Raw genomic sequence first — 27,677 nt, forward strand, 5'->3', positions numbered from 1 at the left:
GCAGGTGCGCATTGCCACGTCCAGCACAGGAGGCCACCACACATGCAGACCTCGGCCAGCTGCTGGGCACTCGTGTGCACCTCATGCGCTTGAAGTTTCAGGAAAACTCTGCCTCGTCCATGCAGCTGAGCTGCAGAGGGACAGCTGATGACACAGCAGGCTGGTGCACCACACAAGGGCCCACGGCACCAGAGGCTGTCACCCGCCCCCAACAAATACCACGACACACTGGGTAGGGGGTGGGGAGCGAGGGGGTGGTGCGTGGGGCTACTCACCATCTTTATGGGTGCGTGGCTGAGGTCAGGGTCCGTCACGGGGGTGTCATCGCTCTCCATCACATAAATCCCTTTCCGGGACAGGGCCTGGATGACAGACTGGTGTCCCTGCAAGGTGGCCGCTTGGTCCCCTTTCAGGATGAGGCTGCAGACGCGGCAGTACAACTCACTGGACAGAAGCAGCTTGATGACAGGCGGCTTGATGTGCTCCTGTTCGTACTGGTCGATGTAGAAGGGGTCCCTGAGGTCCTCAGGGATGTTATCTGAGCCAAGGAAGAGATGGCCATGTGAACGTGACAGCCACATTCACAACACCCACAAGGACAGAGGGGCCATTGATGACAACAGGTAACTAACAGCATATAAAGGCACCAGCTGGTCCCGAATCCCCCATCTTCTCTATTGGCAAACAAGCTATTCACAGCACCCGGGGAACGTGGGCAATACACGTCACTTAGTGACGTCACTGCCATGACCTCAAGGAGCAGCTGTCCTGACACAGGACAGGAGGCAGCAGGTGTGGGCCCTGAGGAGCAAGTGGGGCCACAGGAAAACCAAGATGCAGTCCAACCTGATCACACCTAGAAGCAGCTCTGGGGAGGGAGCCAAGTGCACCCTCCTCTGAAGGCATTGGAGGTGACAATGAGACCACACGCCACAGCCTCTACAGAAGGTAGCACCAGGCCTGCTGCTACTGTTATGGGGCAGAACAGTGGCAACCAGCCTCCATCTATGACCAGGGGGCATTAAACTCCACATGAGCCATGTAACTTAAGTGTCACCACAATGCTACCAAATTGAGACTTTTGTCCCTATGTTACAAATAAGGAAGGCACAAGGTAAGCAATGTGTCCAAGGTCACAAGAGGCAGAAACCAACTGTGAACCACAGTGCGATCCACAGCATTCAAACCACCTCCCACACAAATACACCAGCCTCTGGGTACGGCGGAGGACACCACTTCCTGTGTGGTGGGCAGTCTCCCTAACATTGTCCTTCACACTTGCTGTGCAAGATGTCAGTTGCTGTCCGCCAAAGTGCGACACTGTAGGCAAATACACTGGGAAGCACCGACTTCCACAGAGTTCAGCTGCCCCCTTTCCATGAGGATGTTTAACACGCTCCGGCCCTGGGACCTCCCCCGCAGACATGTTCCGGAACTATCTCGCCTCTAGGGGAGTTCAGACAGCCGAGCACAGCAGTGCCCCATTACTGTGGTTTCAGTTACCCACTAAATCAAGAACATTAAATGAAAATTCCAGAAATAAACAATTCAGAAGCTTTAAATCAAACATGCCGTTCTTCGTACTGTGATGAAACCTAGCGCTGCCGCGCCACCCCCCAGGGCCGTGGACACTTTGTCCAGCACCTCCATGCTGTGCACACTACTTGCCCCTTGGTCACTTAATAGTCACCTCGGTTATCAGATCGACTGTCAGGGTACCTCAGTGCTTGTGTTCAAGTCGCCCCGATTTTTACTTCCTAATGGCCCCGATGCACAGGAGCAGCGATGCTGTGGTTCGCACAGGCCACAGAGGACCCAGAGTGCCCCCTTCACATGAGGAGGCAAGCACAGGACAGTAAGACATCCTGGAGGGGCGGCATCCACAGCCCCGTCAGTGCAGCCACTTACAAGGGCTCTACTTTACTTCCAGGCTCTGTTAGCCTCCCGCCGGCCCCACTTAACTCCAGCACAGGTGCGTGCGCAGAGGGAGACGCAGGGTGTGTAGGACTCTGCACCATCTGTGGTTTCCGGCCTCCACAGGGGGACTGGGACACATGCCCAGCAGATAAGGGACCACTGTATCTACAAGAAAACCAGGGGAGGAATCCAGGACACTGACGCTAACACACGCAGCCCACTGCAGACATGCTCAGTATGCCCGCAGCCCTCACCCCACCCTGAGGCCAAGGAAAGGGCACCCTGATCTTCTCTGTACCCCAACTCTCTTCACGGGGCCACGTTCATGAGCCCTCCGATGAGGAGCGGCCTCCCCGTTTTCCAGTGCTTCACTCTTGCTTTCTTACTGCCGACAGCGGCACAAACGTCCATGCCGCACCCTGGTGAAGCACCCCACGGCCTTGCCAGGCTGCAGGACACACCCTTGGCTTAGTGGGCACATGTGGACCACAGTGGGGCCCAGGCGGAAACCATCGGGACTTCTGAAACAGAGAAGGGTGCACCAATAATGCAGAGGGCCTGGGACAAAGCCCAGTGTGCAGAGCCCTCTTTTTTTCGGTGTGTGAGCAGAGGTGCTAAGGGAGGGAAGGGGGCGGGCCCGGGGAACAGATGGCAGCCTCAGAGGACACAGGACCTGGCTCTGGACAGGATGGGAGTCAGGAGAAGACACCAAGCCAGGAAGTTCGGCAACCTTGTTACACTGTCAGAATGTCATGCCAGACACTGGGTAAGGATGCAACAAGGGTCAGCCAGGCTCCAGAGCCAGCGCCAGGACCTGCCTCTCCCCACCTCCTGCTCGTCCCCCTCACTGCCTGCCCACCGCTGGCTCCTCTGCTGGCTCTCCCTCATTTCGTCAAGTACTGGAAGGGGTGCTTCCTGCCTCACTGCCCCAATGACCTCCGTCAGTCTCATGGCTCCCAATGCACATTCTGACCCCAGCTGCTCCCCTGAGCTCCTTTGCCCCTCTGCCTCCGGAGGCCTGGTGGCCCTGAGCCTGATCTGCGTCTAAGTGAACTCCAACGCCCCCCAAGCCTGTGCTCCTCTCCTGCGCTTCAGGTTAAGGTCAGCTGCTCAGACAAAAAGCGTCAGCATCATTCACTCTTCTCTTCCTGCCAACCCACTGGCAACTCCAGCAGATTTCCCCTTTGAAGTGTCCAGAAAATGACAGCTTCCTCCCACGACAGTCACCTGCATGCCACCCCCCCCTCGTCCAAATCCCCTCCTCTGAGCTGGACAACTAATGGGCTCCCCTCTGGGAGGGTGGAGACCTGCACTGTGAGCCACGGCTCTGGAGGGGGGACAGCCATATGCACGAGTGAAGGGCTGGCCCCAGCAAGGACAGGAGTGCATGACGCAGGTGCAGAAAGACACAGGCCACCTGAGCACAGACCTGAGAAGGTTGCAGAGAACAGCAGCCATGGCTCTGAAACAGGTTTCTCTTCAACAGTCAACCAGGTCGAAATGTTTTCACATGGCAGCCCCTTTATTGGAACTTTCAAATATATTAACATACGTGAATTAATATAAACAACTTTAAACTATTCTGAGCATAAATATGTGAATGTGAATCATATAAATGACTCACATCACTTTCAGAACTGGGACACGAGGGTCAGCCCTGGCCAGCGTGGCTCGGTCACTTGGACAACCGTCCGCAACCTTAAAGGCTGCAGGTCTGATTCCCTGTCAGGGCTTGGATGAAAGGCAACCAACCAACGTTTCTCTCCTCCACTGATACTTCTCTCCTCTTTCTCCCACCCTTCCTCTCTCCAAAATCAATAAACTTGTCCTCGGATGAGAAAGAGAGAAAGAGATGGGAGGGCAGGGGAAAATGACAGGCCCACTGAAGACAAGCGCTGGGACCTCCCCCAGTCCCCCTAAATGCACGTCCCGCACAGAGGGCACCCAGCCTTGGCCCCACAGAGGTCACATCCTCCTTGGCCCCTGTGAGAACATTCTGCACACAGCTCTGAAGCTCATTTAAGAGAAGGCCACTCTGTAAACATCTTGAACTGGGGCTTGGTTCTCGTCTCCCCCACAGACCAAGAAGACAGTTTGCCAGGGCTTTTCACTGCTCAACAAATGGTAGTGAGCACTTGCTGTTGGCCAAACATGCACCAAAAGTGGAGTCAGAGGACGAGGTGACTTTCCAGACAACTGAAAAGCCACCCATTTCCATGGGGGGCGGGGGGGGCGCAGATGAGCCACTGACGATGAGCACTAAGGGGTGGGGAAGGAAGCAGGCAAAGGACTTGAGGACAACCCTGGCGAGAGACTCCCAGGGGACGGCACAGCTCAGTGTTGCGTGGAGCAACAACTGGGCCTGTTACTCACTGACTGGTCCAGCAGGTCCTCGGCTGGACACCAACTGTGTGCCCACAGGGGAGGGCCTGCAGATGTCTGTGGCCAAGGCAGGATAAGGTGCTCCGAGGACCCCTAACAAGAGATGGGACCAGCCCAGGGGGGTCAGGGGTTGGAGAAACTGGAAGACCACGACAGGTATCCCAGGATACAAGGGTGGAGGACAAGACTGTAAAGCCAGGAGGAGCCCTGACTCCCTGGCTGTGACGGCAGGAAAGGAAGGAGGACACAGAAGAAGCAGGTAAGCGTATGGCAGTGGCTACAAGCTGAGGGAGCCCCTGTCAGACAACCCCTAGACAGCAGGAGGCTGCGGAAGAGGCTCTGAGGCGCCCTAGAGCAGGACTGTCTGCGGGGACAGGGCCCGAGACAGATGGGGACACTGCCTAAGGCAAGACGGTCCAAGGGACAGTAGTCTGCAGTGATACCAGTCTGTCACCCTCCAAAAAATCAACAGGCGAAGCAACTGGGGCACTGGAGGTCTTGGTAGCAACACAGGGGACCTGGGGGAGGGCAGGATGCAGGAGCAGGGGGTTCCGACCACAGGAGGAAATGGAAAAGGACGGCAGCTGGCCAGGGAACAGGGCGTTGGGGCTCAAGGTCTCCAGAGGGCAGGGCAGTGGGTGGGCTCAGAGCAGGACCTATGCACGCAGGCTACGTTGGACTGCCGCCTCCTCTCAGGCCCTGGGAACCGCAGCCCCACGTGGGAAGGTCGGACATGGAGAGGGCCTTCCAGGGGCTAGAGAACGACACGAAGGCTTGTGTGAGGTCATGGATCTGACGCAGGGTCTGGAGCTCAGCGACACTGCTGGCTGCCGTGCTCGCCAGCAGTGCTGCCCATGAGAGGACAAAGACATGACAAGGAAGCACTCTGCCTGGTGCCGTCCATCCCACCCAGGCCACATCACGGCACCCAGGGCAGGGCAAGGACCCAGCATGTGCTGCCACGACGGCCCCCCACCCGAGGCCTGAGACTGTAACCAGCTCCAACTCAGTCCAAGGGGCGAAGCTGTGCAGCAGCAATGACACGGCGGAGGAGTGCTTCTCAATCACCTGGGACTGTCCATCCTGCCCGGACCAGCTGTCCGATGTCCTGAGGGGGCCTCCTAGTGGAGAATCACCACTGCAGAGGCTCCTAAGGTGGCTTGTTTCCCTAACAAGCACCAAAATAATTATAACACAAGGGATCTTCTAATCCTGGACCCGGAACCCTGTCCTGCGGGTGCCAGCAGAAGAAAGACAAGACAGCTGGCAGAGCCCACTGCCTTCCCTCTACACCAGGCTGGTACCAGATCCCGGCAGTGGCTGGGAGGAGGCACCCCGGGCTCTCTGGGTGGGGGGTAGGCAGCCCACAGGCTGGGTTTCCAGCCAGAAGACCAAGAAAGGAGAGTCCTGGGCACTCCTGGGGGTGGGGTGTCATGGAGAAGAGAGGCTGGGTAGGGGTCCTAAGTCTGCGTACACTGTACCAGGTGGCCCGTGTGACCCACATGCAACACCGGCTGGCATCCGCACAGCGACAACTTTGAGAACTAAACCAGGACCCAGGTCTCTCTCACACCGGTGCCCTGCAGACAGACCAGAACGGCCTGTGTGGCTCTGAGGACTGAGCCAAGCCTCAAACACGGACACCAAACGTGAGTCATCAGGACACGTGGTCTCGACTAACAGGCTTCCACATAAGAGTCAGAACGTCCAAGACACAATGCAACTTCACTCAGCAGAGGAAACCTACAACGACCAGGGGAGCGGTGACCCGCAGACCCTAGCCCCGGGAGGGCCGAGAGTCAGCACTGGCTTACGAAGATGGTGGCGGTCTTCACAACCGTGCTTGGAGATGGAAAAGCAAATTTTTTTACCCTCACCTGAGGACAAGCACACTGATTTTAGAGAGAGGGAGAGGGAGGGAGACAGATAGACAGACACTGATCAGCCTGTCTCCCGCATGCACCCTGACTGGGGACCAACCCCACAACCTCCCACTTCCAGGACAACACTCCCACCAACCGAGCCACACTGCCAGGACAGCGATGGCAAGATTTTTTTTTTTAATATTTTATTTATTTATCTTTAGAGGGGAAGGGAAGGAGAGAAGGAGAGAAATATCAATGTATGGTTGCCTTTTTGTGCATCCCCTGCTGGGAGTTGGCCTGCAGGGAACTGGCCTACAACCCAGATATGTGCCCTGACTGGGAATCAAACCGCGATCGTGTGGTTCGCAGGCCCGTGCTCAATCCACTGAGCTACACCAGCCAGGTATGGCAAGATTTTTCAATGAACAAAAAAACTACTTAACTTGGGGTGGTGAACACACAATACAATATTCAGATGACATAGAACTGTACACCTGAAATCCCTGACTCTATTAACCAATGCCACCCCAGTAAATTCAATAGAATAGGTTTTTAAAAGGTTGAAATTAAAATTTTAAAAATGACCGAAACCCTGATCCAAAACCCTGAGAAACCCGGAGGAAAGAGAAGCCCCAGGACAGAGGGAGACCTGAGACAGAGCAGGAGGGGGCCCGTGAGGGGCGCGCCGGCAGGGTGCCCAGTGGCCCAGCTGCCCAGCGTGTACTTCCCTGGGCCCCTCACCACCGAAGCAGACCGGCAGCAGGGCTGGCCCACTGCAGTCAGGTGGCGAAATCACGACGCCATGAAACCCGACTTGGTTGGGCAGCAGACGGATCAACTCTCAACATGCCCCCACCTGCATTACGAGGCCCCAAGTACAACTCAGGGACCAGCTCTTACCAAGGACAGTGCCTTGGGATAGACTTCCCCAGGGACAAGATGGCTTAGAGGGAAGGCGAGGAACAGGAACAGCTGAGCACAGACCCTGAGGCCAGTTCTCTCCAGCTGAGGACAGACAGTCCTCACTCACACCTCAAAGACCCTAGGAAGGCACCCACTCCAGTCCTTCTCCCCAGACGAGCATCCCCACACACCGACACCCCAGGGCTTCCGGTACAAGCACCAGGGAGCACAGCCGGTGTGAACTGTACCCGGCAAGGCAGGTGCCTGATCCAACAGTGGAACGGAGCAAGCGTCCTTCCAGGGATGGTGTGCCACACAACTCGTATCAACCCTCCCGACGCAGACGGCTGCAGGAGCGGAACAAATGTGACACACCTGTGAAGGCTCAGTCACTAGGCCAAGTCCAGGGGGAAGGCCACAACCCAGAGAGCCCAGTATCCCAACAGAACTCTCCCCAGAGGTGTGGTCTAGCCACCCCCCACCCCGGTAGCATCTGTCCACCCCAGCAGGCAGTAGGTAAGCTGCACTTCAGGCACCTCCCAAGTTGTAAGAACAAATCTGGACTCCAGGGCCTGACAAAGAGAGCGGGTGACCCTGGCAGCCTCTGGCTAGGAACCTCAGAGGCGGCACCCTGACAGCAGCCATAAACCTGACAGAGAACAGCCCTCGAAAGTGCTATAGGTGGGCTCAGAGCAGCCCAGCCCTCGGACTGGAGCAGGGCGCCCACCACTGCTGGTGTCTGGAAGCAGATGTAACTTCTTCCTGGAGGAAGTAACGCCTCAGGCCTCCGATGATGCCCACAATCTTCCCAGCACTTTGTATGTTCAGTGCAACTAAGAAACAAGCAGGCGAGCAAAGTCACAAGTCGTCCTGAACAAAAGCCAGCACGGGGCAGAAGCGGACTCGCAGACCTGTGGGGCTACCAGGGCAGGGTCAGTCCCTCCCAGCCCCCCACGCCCCCACTGACCACAGCCAAAACTCTGAGAAAGACCAAAAACTGCTACCTCGGGATTCTAAACCTAAACTCAAGCAGGCACCTGGGGAGAGGCAGAACTTGGAAGAAGCCACCATACTACGGGGTGCCCAACTGGTTCCTCTCCTCTCCTGACCTGGACCCCAGGGCAACCCGACTCAGCACCACAGCGGACACCCAGCCAGAACGCTGAGAGACCTCATCTTTTGATGGGGACCAAGAACCAAGCCCTGCAGGCTGGGGAGTGGAGGGACCTTGGGTCTTATGGCCCTTTTCTCTGCCAGCCGGCCATGTCACAGAACTGCAGTGACAGCTGGCAGCCAAAAAGCTAAGAGAAACTCATCTACTGCCCAGAGGCACGAGGAGCAGAACCTAGGCGGTGTGGGGAACATGAGGAGTGCCTGTTCTTTTCCTGTCTCTATCCCCACAGGACCCCGACAGGGGCCCCAGCGTGCAGAACGGCACGGCGGCAGCACCGCAGCTAAAACCCAGAGTAGCCCCATCTTCTAGCCAGAGGGTAGGGAAGGGGATGAGCCACAAAGCATGGGGAGAACTCAGGAAAGGGGACCCTACTTCAGTGTACAAATGGGAACAACGCCGGGCTCCTCCCAAGCTGTGTGCGCGCAGGACAGACCTGGTAACCCCGCCCACAGACATAACACAGGCTGTGGTCTGCACCCAGCGGGATCACGCACCAATCTGTGAAACAAACCACCAGTCACCTAAGCTGACATCAGTCATGTCAGCTGGACCCAGAAAACTGTGCTACAATGTCATTCAAAATGTCCAGGACACAACCCACAATTACTCAACATACAAAGAGCCAGGAAAATGTGACCAATTCTCAGGGGAGAAACAATGGACAGAGACCGACCCTGCGAGGACCCAAGTGTCAGGCCCAACAAAGACCCCGAAGCGTCTGTCATGACCAGGCTCCAGGGGTAAAGGTGAGCGCTCTTGAACTCGACGGAGAGACAGGGGTCCTTGGCAGAGAGAGAAAACCAGTTTAAAAGGAATCAAAGCTTCAGAACTAAAGCACAGCAGCAACGGCAGATTCAACGCTGGGCTCGGAAGACGAAGAGGACAGAGGAAAGCGCGACCTGACGCCGGGTCACAGGAGGGAGCCGTCTGAGGCATGGAGCCCACTGGGGTGGGGCAGTGCGAGCTGGGAGACGGCACGTGGGCGTCACCACCGAGTCTGGCTCGGAGAGAGCAGCCGAGGAAATAAGGCCACGTCTCCCCACAACTGGTGAGACCCACCAACCTACAGGCTCCGGAGACCCAGCAAACCCAGCAGAGCCAACCTGAAGAAAGCTGTGCCCACACTTCGTGAGCAAACCTTGCAAACCAGGCATGAGTCACAGGCCCCTGGGACCACTGGCCAGAGGTACCAGCCACAGATGTTCAGCAACTATGCTTACACAACAGCAAGAGGAAAAAAAGACAAGCTTAAAAATTTTTGGCACAAAACTAGAAATTATTTTTTAAAGGTAAAGAAGAAAAGACTGGCCAATTAGAAAAGGATCCAGCAGGAGCCCTGGAACAGAAAAGTACGGAGCCTAACTGAACCGCACGCCCGCACTGCGGAATGCAAGGCAGGTCAGACTCGGGGCAAGGTGGCGGAGGAGGGGGATGGCTGGAGGGCCGCATGAGCACGACTGGAGACCAGGAAGAAAAAACGTGGAAGCAGAAGCAGTATTTCAACAGACCGTGCCAAGAGCTCTCCACACCTACAAACGCACGAAACGCGGCAGGCTTGAACAAAGGAATCCACACACCAGAGCCCATCACGGCAATACTGACAGACAATACCTAAGACAAACAGAAAACCTCTACTGTCGCCAGAGGGGCCTCTGGTTGGGGTACGACGGTGGGGGCGGTGGGGGGTGGGCACGGCCCTGCTTGTCCCTGACCCTCTCCACCAAGCACAGCTATAGGTCTTGGACAGAAATGACCAGCACAGGAGAACTCTGAGAGGGGGGGAAGAGGAGGCACCCCGGAGTGAGACCCCCCGAGGCTGGAGCAGCAACACAACGGGGAGACTCACTGGCCCCTGCCAACAAAGAGAGACCCAGACCCGCACTTCCTGACCCCTGGAACTTGAGGACAGACAGACAGCGTCTACCCATGTGAACAACAGATAGAAAGCACACTGGCAAAGTAAAATGAACTAACGCCAGGGGACCATGGGAGAGCAATGAAACATCCACACTGGTGTCGCCGAGTCCCAGAAGAGAAAGCTGGGGTGGGGGGGGCTAGCTGAAAGAGTATCAGAGGAAATGATGGTTGAAAACTCCCCGTTTGTGGCAAACCCCCCCCCCCAGAGTTCAAGGAACTAAGTAAACCCCAAAGAGAATAAACTCAAATGAACGCACATCAAGGCACATCATAACCAAACTTCTGAAAACTGAAGACAAAGTGCTCTGAGGCAGCCCGAGTGGCACAACAGCCCACGCATGGGGGTGCCCCCAACTGACAGAGGGTCTCCCTGCGTAACCACGGAGGCCAGAGGCAAGGGGCTCCCCTTTTCAGGAGCTGAAGGGAAAGGACCGCCAACCACAGAGCCCACATCTGGTGAGAGGCAGAGGGGAACTAAGAACGCCTGTCCTCGCAAACCTTGGGAGAAGGGCTGAAGGCAGCTCTCCAAATACAAAGAGCACAACAAAAGAAGTCATCTTGGACGGGCAGGGCGAAGGCAGAACAGCGGGAAGAGATGGCAAGTTTTTGCACGTGTCTGACGACAGACAACAATGACACCCTCGGATGCTCAAGACGGCGGATTTAAGAGTAGAGAGAGCAAGGAGCCGCAGTGGAGAAAAGTTTCCACGCCTCACTAGAGAGGGTAAAACGATACCAGTCAGCAGCCGCAAGTCAGATACGTGTATTTCAACACCCAGAGCAACCATGGAGAAAACTGTAGGAGACACGCCCCAAAACAGCATAAATAAATCAAGATGGAACCCTAAAACAAATAAAGACAATAAATAGCAGAAACCATCAAACAAAGAAAGCACATAACAAAATGTCAAACTTAAACCCTGAAGTAGCAGCTGCTACATTAAATGTACACACACCAGACACACCAAGTGAAAGACAGAGATTGGCAGAGCAGACAAAAACACACCACACAACTCTGCTGTTTCCAAGAAACCTACTTCAAATTCAGTAACTCAGGTAAGCTGAAAGTAACAGGGTAGAAAGGGCTACACCAGGCAAACATTATCTTCTGTTTTGTAAAGCAGGAATAGCTATGTTAATATCTGATGAAATAATTAGAACAGACATTACTAGAGACCAAGAGGGCCATTACCTAACAGTGAATGCCTCGACCCACCAGAAACTTTCCACTCCTAATGGTATAGGCACAAAGTGACAACACCTCAGGACAGGAGAAACAAATGGACAGAGCCAGAGGGAAACAGACGCATCTGTAAGCAGAGTCAGGAACTTCAACACCCCCATAAGCAGCGGGCAGAACTGCAACAAGGAGAGAGATGTGAACGGCACAACCAACAGAGCCTGACTGGCCGGCACGGAACCCTCCACCCAACTCCAGAACACACAGTTCCTCAAGTGCCCAGGGAACCGTCACCAAAATAGACCTACCCCAGACTATTGAAAGAACAGCAGTCATCCAGATTAGTTATCTTACCACAATGGAATCTGACTAAAAATATCAAAAAGACAAAACAGGAAAATCTCAACACTTGGAAATTACACTTCTAAGTAATTCACGGGTCAATGAGAAAGTATCCAAGAAAGAGAAATAAATGGAACTGAATGAAAATGAAAACACAACGCATCAACGTACGTGAACCGCAGCTAAGGCAGCGCTGCGTGGAAACCTGCAGCACCGAATGCTTAGGCTGGAAAGAGGGACGGTTTCAAATCAACAATCCCCATTTCTACCTCAAGAAACTAGGGGGGAAGAGCAAACGAAACCCAAAGCAGAAGGAAAGGAGGCAGGAGTGGCTATATAAAGATGAAACGGAGGAGGTCCTGGTAGAAATAAAATATTCTGCACCCAGATTATAGTAACACAATGTCAACATCCTGGTCACAGAGTGACCACTGGGGAGACCAGATAAAGGGCGCCCAGGACCTCTCTATGTGACTTGTTAGAACTGCATGTTAACATAGTTACCTCAAAATAAAAGGTTGATTTGTTTTATTTTTTATTTATTGATTTTAGAGAGAGAGGTAGGGAAAGGAGGAGAGAGAGGGAGGGAGACAAAAAAACCATCAGATTGTCGTTGCATCTACTGATGCACTCATTGGCTGATCCTGTATGTGCCCTGACTGGGGATCAAACCCTCGGCCTTGGCGTATTAGAATGACACTCCAACCAACTGAGCTATCCAGCCAGGACAGTTTAATATATTTGTAAAAACTGGGTACCTTTCGGGTGGCTCAGTTGGTTGAAGCATTGTCCCACACACCAAAAGGTTTCGAGTTCAATTCCCGGTCAGGACACATACCTAGGTTGTGGGTTCAATCCCCAGTCAAGGGATCATATGGGAGGCAACCAATCAATGTTTCCCCCTGACATCAATGTTTCTTTCTCTCTCTAAAAATCAATGAGTGTATCCTTTGTTGAGGATTAAAAAAATAGTAACAAATAAAAATTGGTCAAAGGCCTGAAAAGAAAAGACATTTCATAGAAAAAAGATTCAAATGGCCAATGAGCATAGTTAAAAAGTGCTCAGCACGATGAGTCACCAGGGAAGCACACGCCAAAGCCACAACACGTCCACTCTGAGCAACTGACGAGCACAGACTGCCGGTGTCCCACACTGGCAGGGATGCAGAGCGACAAGAACCTTCAAACCCTGCTGGTGCAAAGGAAAAATGACAGCCACTTCGGCAAACAACTGAGCAATTAAACACTCTTATCTGACCCCACCGCCCACGCCCAGGTATTTGTCTAAGACACACGAAAGACTTTGTTTGTACTAGAGAAAAACTGGAAGCACCCAAGCCCCCATCACGTGAGAGAGTAAAGTGTGGGCACCGGACAATGGAGACCCCCTGCCGCTCCTGAGCAAAAGAGCGAGTGACTCCCAAAACGTCCGATGCAGGAAGGAAGCCGGACGAAGACTGCCTGCAATCTGACTGCAGGCCTACGCAACTCCAGGGGACCAACCTGTGACAGGTGTACCCAGTGCCGCTCTGGGCTGGAGCTGAGGGGCTCAGGAAGCCCTTGGCGCTGATGGCAGGACTCCGCCTTGACTGCGGCCCTGCTCACAGAGGTGCATGTGTCTGTTTAAACTCACCACACTATACCTTAAGATGTGCACAGACCTCAATCAAAGGTCCAGAATGAAATTCTTCACTGCAGCTCCAGCTACAGGCACTACCTGCCCTACAGAGACTTCAGTGAAGCCGAGATTTAGCAGAGCTAGTCCCTCCTCAGAGTCCTCCAGTGGCTCCCCATTCACACAAAATGAAACCCCCAATTTAACCAAATGCCACTCAAGGCACTCCAAGACCTGGCCGAGGCATCCTTTCCAATCCCCAGTCACCATCCAACTCTGCTGCAGCTGGCTTCTCACTCCACCCCAACTAGACACAACACCAGCCTAATCTCAGCATGAAGGTCCCAAACCCCCATCGCCCCTCCTTGTCCTGGATTCTGGGTGTTCCCTTCCCTTACCAGGTTCTCACCCACCTAAGCCACGTGGAACATCCTAGATCCCCTCGGGGGGCTCCTCTTCTCCCTCCCATGTTCCGCCATGGCACCTGCATCACAGGTCAGTGTGCGCAGCCGTGCCCGGCATCAGGAGCCCTCAGAAGCACATCGAGGACCCCACAGGTCACAGCATCGTGAGTTTGAGGTGGTGAGGACAGTGTCTGAGGGACGCTTAGCGAACTGGTTAGCATGAACAAGAAAACCAGGGCAAGGCGAGCAAGAGCACGGGAATGTGAGGCACAGAAAATGAACTCGAAGCTGATGTTTCTGTACAGGCTAACGAAGCCACAGAAGTGCAAAAGCGCTGTGGAATGAAGGTTAGACACATTTCCACAAGGGCAACGCTGATTCTTCCTCCCGCTTGCCCCCTCCCGCCCCCACCATCAATCAACCCTGTCCCAGGGACTCAGCTGTCCTAACATCTGCTGGCTAAACCAAACTAGGCAAGGCCGTGGCCCTTCAAGCCAAACAACACTGGCTCTACTATGGACTCAATGTATGTAGCCCCCAAATTCATATGCTAAATCCTGACCCCCAAGGTGAAGGGTGAGGAGGTGGGGCCTTTGGGAGGTGATTAGGTCGTGAGGGTAGAGCCCCCGTGAATGGGATTAGTGCCCTTATAATGAGGCTCCAGAGAGCCCCTGGCCCCTTGCACCATCTACTGAGGACACAGCGAGAAGACAGCCCCCATGAACCAGGAAGCCACCCCCCATGAACCAGGAAAGCCACCCTCAGCAGACACCAGATCTCACGACACCAGGACTGTGGACTTGTAGCTTCCAGACTGAGAAGGCCGCGTCTGCTAAGGCCGCATAGTGTCACGGCAGCCTGTGCGAACGAAGACAGGACCCCAGATACCCCGCCTGGCCACAGCCTCTACCGCTCCACACTGCTAGAAGGGTCTGGCTCGGCTCTCTCTCACCACACCACCCACGACATGAAAACCCTCCCAGGCACACATCATGAGAGAACGCCCCCGCCAGCTTGGAAACAATCTGGCCCAGACTATTTTCCAAACTAATCACCTACTATTTCAGTCCACAAATCCTCTGTCACAGCAAGGCTAATCACTCAGTGCCCACCGACACTTGTGCGCAGAACCTGGCCTGACGCCCTCCCCTCTACTCGTGGGGGGCACCCAAACCTTACTCATCTTTCTAAACCTATCACTCACAGAGCTGCTCACGCACCCTCCCACTGCGACCACTGCCCCTGGAGCCCACGTGGTGTGGCCCCATTCATCCACCTGAGCTCCTGGGTGGATGTCAGGCTGCCCATTTTAGTCTTCACCTTATTTCACTGTCCTTTGTACATGTCAATAGTTCATAGGAATTTTAAGCAACTACGGAGATGGCGTCACCTAACCCTCCCCTTATGTTTCCTATAGAGCAAAACACAGTTACGAACATGACAGCTACGTGATTATTACTGCCTTCGGATTTGATGAAAAATGACAGGAATCTGAGTATTTTAATAGTTCGACCAGGAAGTGAAAAAAGAACACTGGTACATAGGCCACATGACATGACCCCAACAGTATCACCAGCAGGAGAAGCCTCTGAGCTCCTAGGATAAAAATAATACAGAGACAGGAAAGTATTAAGTGCTTTTTGGAAGAACATTTGCACAAATTTCACATTCTGAAGCACAACGGAGTCCCTCGCATTCAAAGGCCTGGGACAGTCTGAACTCAAAGACGGATTTGCGTTCCGCCGTGAGAGTTCAACCTGTGCCATCAGGACAGGAAAGAGAACGCGTGCCACCTGTCCACCTTTACAAAGACGCACCAACCATGTCTGGCCTCCGGGTCAGTGTCAGCAACACACCCTCTACTCCTGGTCCAAGGGTGTCCACCACAGCACGCCATCCCCAGAGCCCAGAGCCCATCCCCGAGCAAAGTCTTCACACACAGGAGGGGACCTGGCACAGGTGCCCCAGCAGCCAGGCCCAGAAGCACACTGGGCGTGGAGCACAGAATGGACCCAAGCAGGACCAGGTGGTCTCCCGTGAAACCCTGCATAGCGGGAAACCCTGCACAGGAGTGGGACATCAAGGAGGGGAGTGGGTGAGAGGCCAGGACAGCCTGCTTAGGGGGACCTCAGGACCCCAAGCAGTCCTCAGCAGAACCCAAACCCCTTGCTGAGAACAAAAGACTATTAAAAAATACAGTCTAAACTCATGAACCAATAACCTGAGTGGATTGCTATGTGTGGAAAGTGACAATATGCTCTGAGTGACGGCCTGCCCCGAGACTCCCGCCAGCTGTGTTCCCGTGGGCCGTGGGACAAGACCAGCAGCTGGCTTCCAGTTCCAGTTCTGGGGCCTGCACAGGCACTCTAGGCTGCCAAGTCCTTTAAACCACAAAGCAAGGCGGTGACCTGGAGCTTACAAGAAAAAGATTTTGCTCCTGACACCAACTAGGCAAGCAGACTCCTAGCCATCGTGTGGTCTCTGTGAACGAGCTGCAGCCCAATCAGAGACGCCCTGACAGAGGGCCGAGGCCCACCAGCTTCCAAGTCAGCGGCTAACTACTGCAACCAGACAGCGAGCACAGGAATGCCACTCCCTCACTTGCAGTGGGCTCAGAGCCCCGTGGCCTCCCCACGCCAGTTTGCTGCAGGTAAAATGAGAAGGCTGACCTTGGTGGCCCCTGAGGTCCCTCCCCGCTCAGGGCTGCTCAGCTCCATGGTGAGCTGTGGTGAGTCTCAGCTGGTCTCCAGGACTCCTCAGGTGGACTCTCCACCACCGTGCACATGGCAACACGCTTGCAAACAACCGAGTGCCTTCCAGTATTTTCCCTAGGTTGTTTTCAACACTGTCCTTGAGAGATAACAAAAGCTATTACTCAAAATCCAAAACTATATTTTGGATATTGAGTAATAGCCAAATATTTTGGCCCAGATATTTTTAAGTTTCCTAAGGTTGTGGAAGGAAATCAAACAGCAGGAACACAGTAGCCCAGTCCAGTGCTCTATTCTATAATATACACAGAACTCCAAGTCACCCCTTAAACTCTCTTACCAATTCATCACAATTGCCACCCCAAAACACATCACAAAATACTTCAGCTAAGAAGGCTCCACTCCTTCCTACACATACTTTTAAATGAGTAAGTCCCAGTATGTCCAATGTATTGTTTCTGAAACACTAAACACTGTCAGGGAAACGAGAGCTCCCCCAGAAAGAAGGGGTACCAGACGGCCGGGGTTCCTGGCTGTGGCCCCAGGGTGGAGCAAGGGGGAGGGCACTCTGCAGAACCGTCTGCGCCCCAGGCTTGACCAATGGTGAGCTTTTACTACGACAGGGACAGAGGCCCTGGGGACTCAGAGTGTCCCGAAAGGCAAACCTCAGGAGAAGGCAGCCTCTGAGCACCTGGCCCGGGAGCAGCTACACGCCTCCCGTTCCTGCACAACCGGAAAGACTGTTTGGTCTCACTGAACTACCTGACAGTCGCCCAACAAGTAGAACAGTGAAGCCACTCTCACCACCACACCCCCCAAAACTGACTTATGACTAAAACAGAGATTGGCCCTGGGCAGAAAGAGTTCAGGGGAAACACATCAGTACCCTACCAAAGTCCCTCCCACCTCGTCTCCTGCAGGACCAGGCCCCACTCTGGAGAGTGCCTGACCTCCCACCTGGGCGTGAACCCCACACCAACAACACAGATGGAATCACCTCAACTGAGGCAAGCCACCCTTGGTCATTTGAGCGGGGATCTCCCAAATTTGTAAATTTAAAGAGAGATTCTCTATGCCCTGGCTAGTGTGGCTCAGTGGATTGAGCACGGGCCTGTGAACCAAAGGGTCGCCAGGTCGGTTCCCAGTCAGGGCACACGCGTGGGTTGCAGGCCAGGTCCCCAGTGGGCACGTAAGAGGCAACCACACACTGATGTTCCTCTCTCTCCTTCCCTTCCCCTCTCTCTAAGAGTAAATAAATAAAATCTTTAAAAAATAAATAATAAAGAGAGATTCTCAAGTAGGAAAAAAACGTACATCTGCTCCCCTTCCAGAAGCAAGGCACAGAATGGAAAAGCAAATGAATGGAGGCCAGATCTCCTAAAGTCAGTGTGCGATGGGCCCCCTGCAGCTGAGGGGTGGTGGTGACCGACACCTCGCAATCCTGTCTTCCATCCTCGCACGGCACAGCCTCCTTCGGCTCCCGCTCACGCTGTTCTATAAATACTCGCCTTTAATAACGTCAACGCTGAAAAGTCTATTTTAATATCAGCTTTTGAATTACATGTCAGCTGAGTCAACAGGTATTACAGAGCGATCAGTGCTGGAAAGGAAACCAGACGAGCCTAACACTAACTGAGAAGGGCACACATTGACTTCCAGATGGAGGATAGACCCCACGCTGGACGCCAAAGCCCAGTGTGACAGCCCTGGCCAGAAGAAGCTGGGGCAGAGCGGAGCGGGCCTTGTACCATTTGCACAAATTTCACATCCTGAAGCACAACGGAGTCCCTCGCATTCAAAGGCCTGGGACAGTCTGAACTCAAAGACGGATTTGCGTTCCGCCGTGAGAGTTCAACCTGTGCCATCAGGACAGGAAAGAGAACGCGTGCCACCTGGTCCACCGTTACAAAGACGCACCAACCATGTCTGGCCTCCGGGTCAGTGTCAGCAACACACCCTCTACTCCTGGTCCAAGGGTGTCCACCACAGCACGCCATCCCCAGAGCCCAGAGCCCATCCCCGAGCAAAGTCTTCACACACAGGAGGGGACCTGGCACAGGTGCCCCAGCAGCCAGGCCCAGAAGCACACTGGGCGTGGAGCACAGAATGGACCCAAGCAGGACCAGGTGGTCTCCCGTGAAACCCTGCATAGCGGGAAACCCTGCACAGGAGTGGGACATCAAGGAGGGGAGTGGGTGAGAGACCAGGAAGGATGTACCATCACACCTTGTCCTGCAGAGATCTCAGAAAACTCACTAAAAGGTGTAAAACAGATCACCCTAGGTGACACAGGTTCATGACCAGTTACAAAGAAAGGCAAAGCGCAGCCAGCACCAGACACCAACGGTTGAAAGGAGAGGCTGGGCAGGCCCCAGCAGGGGTCAAGGTCACCGCGGGAGGCCCGCATCTGTGGGCTGCTAGTGTTACTGGCTGGTGTTAGACAGCACTTGTCACGCCTTATCCTATAAAGTTTCATACCCTGTAAAGGTGGATGGATTCCACCTTTTCCCCCCAGCCACACACGTGGCAGCTCACGGGGCTAAAACCAATTGTAAACCCAAAGGGGAACCTCGGTGGCCACCAGACCACCAGACCTCCAGACCCAGGCCCGAGGCAGGGCCTGCGCATCCCGACGCCAGAATCTGGTGGTGGCACAGGCCACCCCACCTGGCCAGAGGTCGCAGGGAACCTCCTGCTCAGCAAGTTTCCGAAACTGGTCACCCACACACTGCTGAAAACGGCATTGCGCCCCCTCACTCGGGCGCCTTCCCCCGATAAGGCCATTTTCGAAAATGCTTCAAATTTAAAAAAAAATGGGTGACGAGAGAAAAACTCGACTTGGCTCCTGACACAAAGCGCCTGGAAGGAATAAGGAAAGCCTGGCGCCAAGCAATCGCGGGCCTCACTGGGCCCGTAAACCTCGAGCCAGAGGGAGCAGCGTCAACCACGGAGGAGCCGGGGCCGGGGGGTGGGGCGGGGAGCCGGGGCTCCAAGCCGGGTCGGAGCTCGCCCGGGCCGGGTGGACCCAGGGCAGGGCTCTGAGGAAACCCAATCCAGCAGCAGCCCCTTCTCGCTCGGGAGCCGCACGGCGGAGGTGGCGTGAGGGCCAAGAACCGCGGGGCGGCCACCGTATTCCGTCTTGACTCACGCCCCGACGCGCGCGACCCAGGAGCAGCGGGGAGGCCCGACCCCGCGACGACCCGCCGACCCCACCGCCGCGCAGCGACGCGCGGAGCCGACCCCGCGCGGCCAACCCCGCACAAAGGCGGCCCCCGCCCGGCCGCCCGCGCCGCCCCGCGCCGCGCCCACCTCGGCCGTACGCCTTGGCGCAGAGCCACTGCAGGTTGGCGGCGATCTTGGCGCGCGCCGGGTCGTAGCGGTCCAGCGGCACGACGTCCGCGGCGCCGTCGGGCGCGACCTCCATCCTCTGTCAGCCGTCCCCGGCCGCGCGGCCGCCCGCGTTTGCCCTCCGCACGCTCCCGGCGCTGCGGCGGTGCCAGCAACAAAGGCGCCGCGCGGGCCGCGTGGGGCCGGGCCGGACTCACGGGCTCGACCGCCCCGCGTGGGGCCCGCAGGCCGGCCCGCCCGCCTCTCCTCAGAGCCGCCGCCGCCTCCGCCGCCGCGGGTGTTGCTGCTGCTGCATGCTGCGGGGCCGAGCCGGGGTCGCCCGGGAGCCGGGGAGGCGATGGGCAGAGGTGCGGGCCGGGGCCGCGGGCCGGGTGAGGAGCGCGTGCGCGAACTCGGGGGCGGTGGCGGTGGCAGCGACGGCGGCTGCGGCGGCGGAGACCGCTGAAGAGACTGCCAACTGGCGGGAGCGCGCACACCGCCCAGGTCCGGCGCAAGCGCAGTGGGCGCGGGCCGCCGCTCCGCCCTCGGCCGCCCTTGTCCCGCCTCCTTCCGCAGGCGCAGTGGGCGCTGTCCGAGGCCCCGCCTCTGGCTCACGCTCGCCCCGCCCCCTTCTCGCAGGCGCAGAGGGAGCTGTCTGAGACTCCGCCCCTCTCATAGGGTGCCGGGCGCGGGGTCGCGCCGCGGCGGCGGCGCAGCGGACAAGCCCAGGGCTCCCGTAGCAGCCCATTGTCTAGACGGTGCATCCTCCTCCCTGGCGCTGGGATCAGAGGCCCCAGGCTCTGGCCGACGGAGCCGAGCCCTTCGCGGAGGCCCCTACGTCCCTATGGGATCTTGCGGACACGGCCCCAGCACAGGACGACCGGGACCCTCCACCCCAGAGCCGCCCCGGGGTTTCCCACTCCGGGACAGCCGCGCTGACAGCTAGGGGATGGCCCCTGCCACAGCGGGGCTCAAAGCCCGGGGACCCCTCCCCAGAGCAGCTTCGAAAATCCCTCCCCGCCCCTTACCTACGCGCTGGCAGTCGGGGAAACACCCCTCAGAGCAGTTTGTTCCCCTTACCCCTTCAGCGCTTAGAGCCTGGGGGATCCCCTGAGCTGGTTTGGAGCACGCTGTGCTTGGGAGCGCCCCAAGTGGTCACTAACCACGGCCGGCCTCCAGGGCACAGACCGGGAAAGGTGGGCCGAGACACACTGCATTGTCCTCCCATGAGGAGCCTAGGTCTGAGCCTCAGAAGTAGCCCCTGGAAGGGGCTGGCTTCTTCCTGCCAAAGTCAGCATCCGAGGGTCTGTGTTCAGCTAGTAATTGTAACGCTGTTAAACCTCGGGTGTAGGTGGTGTTGATCCAAGGACCTCACAGCCAAACAGAAAGGACTCCTGGCTTCTGTGCCCTCCACCAGGGTCCAAAAATCCAAGACTTAGAGCAGGGATGTCAGACTCATTTTCATCAGCCTTGTGGTTGCCTTCAAAGGGCTGAATGTAATTTTAGGACTGTATGTAACTAAATAAATGTAACTACCCCTTAACAGTTAAGCGAGAGCTCAGTGCTGCTGCCAGGTAGAAACAAGGTGACTGGCTGGATAAAACAAGGTGGAGGGCCGAATTCAGCCCACGGGCCTTATGTTTGCCACCTCTGGCCTAGAGGAAAGCAGGAAGAAACGGTTTCCTCTGAGTAAGGTGTCCTGGAAGTGACAGCCAGGCTGGCACCCAGCCTCCAGGGTTAGCACCACGGGGTGCTACCAGCCTCCCCTTCACTGAGCTACCCAAACCAGGAAAGAAGACTCCAGGTTACAGAGTGATGTACACGCCATGAGCCTCACTGGCTCACAGCAGAGAGCAAAACGCAAACACCCAGCCTCCTACCCTGGCAGAGCCAGGCGAGGGTACAGACCGATGCCGGCTGTGTGGCGCAGGAGGCAGCAAGTCACCCTGTAGGAGAGGGAGACAGGAATGCTGGGACCTGCAGGGAGTGAGGGCCAGCAGGGGCATTTCTGAGGGGCAGTCTTGTGGGCACAGGGTATGGCAGACACAGAACCCTGAGACCGAAGTGCCTAATATGCAGTAAATGGGAAGGCACTGAGTTAGGACCCAAGATGAAGAGGTACTGGTAGGAAGTGGGGGAGGAGGGGCAGCTCTGGCACAGGAGGAACTTTGGCCTCTTCTGTGAGTGACATGGGAGGCCATACCTGGCCGGGAGGAAAGGGAGGAATCTGTGGAAACTCTGTGCTCAATTTTCTGTAAACCTAGAACTGCTCTAAAAAAATATAACCTATTAAAAGAACAAAGGGGACTTCCGCCAAGATGGAGGCATAGGTGGAAACACTGTGCCTTCTCCCACAACCAAGTTTGAATAAAACAAAGGTTTGGAGAAACAAAGACACAACCAAAGGACAGAAAATTGAATTATACGGAAGTCCGGCTACATCTAACCGTTCAACGGGGACGGTAAGAGGGGCGGAGCCAGCAGCGAGCAGGGTCGGGCAGGACAGGGCCCCCGACCCAGGCGCACAGGCAGATGAGAAAGAGCTGGGGTGCGGGGCAGACCGCGGGCGCATATTCGCGCACAGTGAGACAGACCACACAGGCCCCAGGGGGTGAGGGCTGACGGCGGTGGCACACTCGCGAGCAGTGGGACGAAACTCGTGGGCCAGGTGACGGCAGCAACTGCAGCACTGGTGAGGGCTGTGGCGGCAGGCGGTGGACAGGACGCCATAGTCCCTCTTTGACCCCGCCCCCACATAGTCACAACCCAGCGACTTAGTTGCCCTGTTCTAGTGAACATTTTAGGGCTCTGATCCTGCTATGGAACAGGCAAGAACAACCCGAAAGATGGCACAAGAAGAACTCAAAGTCCAAGAGCCAATAACTCTCAGCGACCAAGAAATTGCCAGCCTCTCAGAAGCACAATTCAGGACACTATTTATCAGGATGCTCACAGAACTGGTAGATTATAGTCACAAATTAGAGGAACAAAGTCACAAATTAGTGGAATATATGGCTAAACTAATTGAAATGAAGGGAGATGCACAGGAAACCAATAGTGATGGAAAGGAAACGGGGACTCAAATCAATGGAATGGACCAGAAGGAAGAACAAAACATCCCACCAGAAAGGAATGAAGAAATGAGAATTCAAAAAAATGAGGAGAGGCTTAGGAACCTCCAGGACATCTTTAAACGTTCCAACATCCGAATTATAGGGGTACCAGAAGGGGGAAAGAAACAGCCACGAGTGGAAAACATATTTGAACAAATAATAAAGGAGAACTTCCCCAGTCTGGCAAAGGAAATAGACTTCCAGGAAATCCAGGAAGCTCAGAGAGTGCCAAAGAAGTTGGACCCAAGAAGGAACACACCAAGGCACATCATAATTACATTAGCCAAGACCAAAATGAAGGAGAGAATCCTAGAAGCATCAAGGGATAAGGGGACAGTCACCTACAAAGGAGTACCCATCAGACTGTCAGCGGATTTCTCAAAAGAGACCTTACAGGCAAGAAGGGGCTGGAAAGAAGTATTCCAAGTCATGAAATCCAAAGACCTACAGCCAAGATTGCTTTATCCAGCAAAACTTTCATTTAGAATGGAAGGACAGATAAAGTGCTTCTCAGATAAGGTCAAGTTCAAGGAGTTCATCATCACCAAGCCCTTATTATATGAAATGCTAAAGGGACTTATATAAGAAAAAGAAGATGAAAAATATGAACAGTGAAAGGACAGCAAACACACAGTTATTAACAACCACACCTAAAACAAAAGCAAACCAAGAGGACAGCTAGATCAGGAGTGGAACCATAGAAATGAAGAACACATGGAGGGTTAGAAACAGGGGAGTGGGAGGAGGAGAAGGGGGGAGAAGGCACAGAAAATAGCATAGATGGTAGGTAGAAAATAGATAGGGGAGAGGGTGAGAATAGTGGGGGAAATATAGAATCCAAAGAACTTGAGACACGTGGTTATAAACTAAGGGGGGCAGAATGGTGGGGGAGGGAGGGTGCGGGTGGAAGGGATTGAAGGGGGGGAATAGAACAACTGTAATGGTATAATCAATAAAATATATTTAAAAAAAAGATAAATAAATAAATAAATAAATAATAAAATAAAAAGAACAAAGGGGACCTCAGACCCAACTATGCAGCCACAGCTTCAAGACCAGCCTCTAGCCTGGCCAGCCCTCAGCAGATCCGCTGCCCAGAGAAGAGCCCACAGGCTGAAGGAGCCCCAGACTCAGCCCTGATGAGCGAGCTTTATCCCCCATTGTACAACCTCCCCAGGGACTCAGTCCTGTCCCCTCTTCGCTGGCCCAGCCCATGCTGTTCCTCGGCCATCCTTCCATGTGCTCCTCCCTCCCAGACCAATGGCTGAGGTCTCTGTGGGTCATGGTCCGGGGGCTTCACTGCTGGACCTATCTAATGCTTGGAACCTCTGAGTAAGCCGAGTGGGATCAGGTGTTCACCATGGGTGAGCGCTGTGGGGTGCTCACCAGCTTCCCGGCACACCAGCACTATAGGGTGAGCCCCGGACGCAGCAGGAGAACTAGGCACAGACCTGGCCTGGGAAGGCCTGGCCAGCAAGGGCTCCAACCTCAAAGTCACCGTGGACCTGAGGATCCCACAGCTAACCAACTCCTGATGTCTGGCCCAGTGTTCCCAGGCCGGCTGGGAGGGGCTCGGCCTCCCAACCTCTCCTTCATTACCACTGCCCCAGGAAGAATAATTAATTAATTAATTATAATTCAATCCCCTGTCAGGAGAGAAGTTGAACCGGATGGGAGATTTGTTGGGCAGGTTGAGCTGTGAAGGACCCTGTACTTCTTTGCATTTCTTTTGCCTCCCCTTCCCCAGGGAGCAGGGATCTTTTCCCCCTGGGGATGGTGTCATCCCCTCTGAGGACATAGGGCTTGAGGACACCTGCGGACAGCGGAGGCTTGGGCCACTGAGGGTTTCTGTGCACCCCTGGAACCCTTGCTGGTGTGCCTGCCCAAAGGCAGCCCCTGTGCCCGGCTGGCACCCAGTGCCTCCTTTGTGCATTTTAAGGCTGGGAACTTCATTTTGTACCATTTTAAAGGTGCAAATTACACACCTCTTGGGGATTTATAAACGAGTTGTTTTTCGTGTTTCTGGGTGGGCAGCGGGAAGGGCCACTGGAGACACCAGAGGCTGGCCACCCCCTCTGTTCCTTTTATGGAAGGGGGACGGGAGGCTCCAAGATGTCACATACTTGCCAGGATGAGGCACCTGGAGGCAGAGCCGTGAACACACCTTCCCCACGGCCTTGGCTGTGGCATCAACAGTGCACATTCCGGGGCTGCCTGTGCTCTGAGAGGGTGGGAGGCAGGTCAGAGGCAGGTCAGTGAGTCCCCAGGGATGCTGGTACTTGTTAAACCACAAATGTCCTCTCCATCAGGTGTCCAGAGGTCCCTCCTGAGGCTAAGGGACGTGGCTCTAGACCTCGCCCAGCTTCTGAGCTGTCTCGGTCCTGGCCCGCCCTGGCTCGTGGTGTCTCACTCCATTCTCTGCCTGCGTCTGCGCCGGCCTTGTCCCCACGCCTGTGCTCGCCTGGCTGCCTCCTTCCTGGGCATGTGGAATCGGAGCCCACCCGAAACCTCCTTGAAAGCCCCATCTCCGAGTGCCGTCACATTCTGAGGTCCTGGGCTTTTGGACTTGAGCATCTTTTTGGAGGGACACAATTGAACCCTGATAGTTGCCTACACTGTGTGAGGGATCTCAGCACAAATGACATGGGACATACACCATGACTGTCTAGGGATCCAATCCCTGACCCACCTGCTCATACCTGCTGTCCCTGGTGCTGGCTTCTGTGTCTGAACCTGCATTTTAACTCAGGCTTCCAGGAGCCAAGAGCATCACCACATGTGAGGGCCTGAATCCAGATCCCAGGCCCTGCTCACTGTCCCACCCACCCAGGACTCAGAGCCTGCAGGAGTGGAGCGCCTGTCACACATGCCCTCCCAGAAGAGAGGGACTATGCTTTTTCCCCCCATGCTACAGACCACCTTCCGGATTAGCCCATCTACCATGACCTGGGCCACCCTGGTCCCAGCTACTCTCTGCTGTCCCCTCATCCCTTCAGGCTCCTGGGGATGGGTGTGCCCAGGACTTTCCTGTGGTTCCCCCCAGTTCCTCTCTGAGACAAGCACGGGGTCCTCCCTCCTGTGGGGCCCCCAGCCTTCCCTGTCCCCATGCTGCAGGCTTCCCACCCTGCACCTTCAGGTGGCCAGCAACTGGGTGGGCAATGGAGCGAGTGGACACTACTTCCTGCCAGAGCCCCAGGCCAGCCCTGGGTTCCAGCCCTATGGAATGATGGGGGCACCCCCGAGTGGACATCCATTTGCGTGCCCAGTCCCTGTCACCCCAAACTTCACACTGGGGTCGCCCAGCCCTATAGTCAGGGCCAGCACCTTCTGGAACACTCAGCTCTGGCCAGATGATCCCCAAGTAACTCACACCCAGCTGCCCCTGGGACACAGGGACTTGGGCAGAACTGTTCATTGAACCCCTTCTTTGGGACCTTGTGAACTTTGGAGGCAAAATGCTCTTGAAAAGGATAAATTCTACAGATGTGCCCAGGGGGGCTGGGGACTGTTCTTTTGTTGACTGGGGTAGACACTCCGACTTCCTTGGGGCCCATTGACTTAAAATAGCCCCTCAGTTCCCGTGGGGACAGTGTGCAGGGAGGGCCACCCTGGGGACATTACAACAGCAGTCAGGCCCCAAACCCTGCATCTCCCGTTGCCACTTTGAAAGGATGGCAGATGGCAACGTGGAGGTAACAGAGAGCGGTTCCAGGTCCAAGTGCCAACTGGCAGCTCCCAAGTTCCTGGTCTGGGCACAGGAAGGAAAAGCTGGGCGACCGCAGAAGCTGCGGGGGCTGCAGGGGCCACTGTGCGTCACGTCTGAAGTGGGGCTGGCCGCCAAGGCCAGGACCTGTTTCCAGGTCTGTGAAAGGCACGGAATTTCTCCAACCAAGGCCCACAGTCCCGGCTGCTCCGATGGCGTCCAGTTGTCAGAGAAGTGCTGACCTTTGCACCCACGTGCCTGTCTCACTGGGGGCCAGGCCAGAGCTGTGTCCCCACCAGACTCCATTCTCCACAGAGTCTGAAAAACACAGAGCCCTTCACGCCCTGCCCCAGGGCTCAGCTCTGCTGTCGGGGAGGTTGCAGGGCTGAGCCCCAAGCCCACCAGCGGCTTTGCTAGGAGCAGCGCCCCCTGGAAGGACAGCACCCCCTGGAAGGACAGTGCCCAGAAGAGGAGGAAACACAAAGCAGGTAGGATCGTGCAGAGTCCTTTATGCTGCAGCTCCAGGGGCATTTCTGTCTTTGTGAGGCTGGGACGATGTGAGTTACGGCCTCTAAAAACCTTTTTCGTATTTCTGTCCCAAATTTTAAATCCGAACCTCAGGAACAGTGCAAAAACCTTAATCTGCGGAAAGGAGCACCTTCCCCCAACACCCTCCCTCAGCTGAGGTGGGCGAGCACTGGGCTCGGCTGTGGGGGCGGGGGTGGGGGGGTGGGGGGGCCCACAGCCGCTCAAGCAGGCTGCAGCAGGTCAGGAGGGTGGGGCTGCTTCCAAAGGGAAGCTTAAAAAATATGTATGACAACAAACTCCTTTAAACAGTAAATAATGAGAAGTTAAAAAAAGGGGGGGAGTGGTTAACTTTCTTTCTCATTCTAAATTATGGGTGTTTTTTAAAGCGGCTGGAGGCGGGGCACGAGGTCTGAAGGTTGCCCCAGCCCAGCACACGGTTGGAGACTGGGGCACCTGCTCCAGGGCCTGCCACTCCCTCCACCCCTCCACCCCTCCACCCTGGAGGGATGCGCCCCAGGGAGGGTGTGCGCACTCACTTGGCTGAGACCACAGAAAGGGCACTGTGCTGCCATCAGAATAACCACCACATGGCCAGA

The 27,677-nt window shown here is 55.5% G+C and overlaps 1 protein-coding gene across 1 annotated transcript in view; it reads right to left on the reverse strand.

Moving 5' to 3' along the window:
• The window catches only part of CAMSAP1 (calmodulin regulated spectrin associated protein 1), a 52,453-nt gene extending 32,233 nt beyond the window's left edge, over positions 1-20,220 (reverse strand). The window contains exons 1-2 of the mRNA XM_037036382.1: positions 19,720-20,220; positions 276-538 (exon numbers count right to left, since the gene is read on the reverse strand). Coding sequence (XP_036892277.1) covers positions 276-538; positions 19,720-19,834 — 378 coding nt within the window. The 5' untranslated portion in view covers positions 19,835-20,220. The remainder of the gene's footprint in view (positions 1-275; positions 539-19,719) is intronic.
• Between the last annotated feature and the right edge of the window lie 7,457 nt (positions 20,221-27,677).

Source organism: Sturnira hondurensis, unplaced genomic scaffold (assembly GCF_014824575.4).
Source record: "Sturnira hondurensis isolate 20B ecotype Veracruz unplaced genomic scaffold, ASM1482457v3 Scaffold0022908, whole genome shotgun sequence".
In the NCBI taxonomy this organism is placed as follows: domain Eukaryota; kingdom Metazoa; phylum Chordata; class Mammalia; order Chiroptera; family Phyllostomidae; genus Sturnira; species Sturnira hondurensis.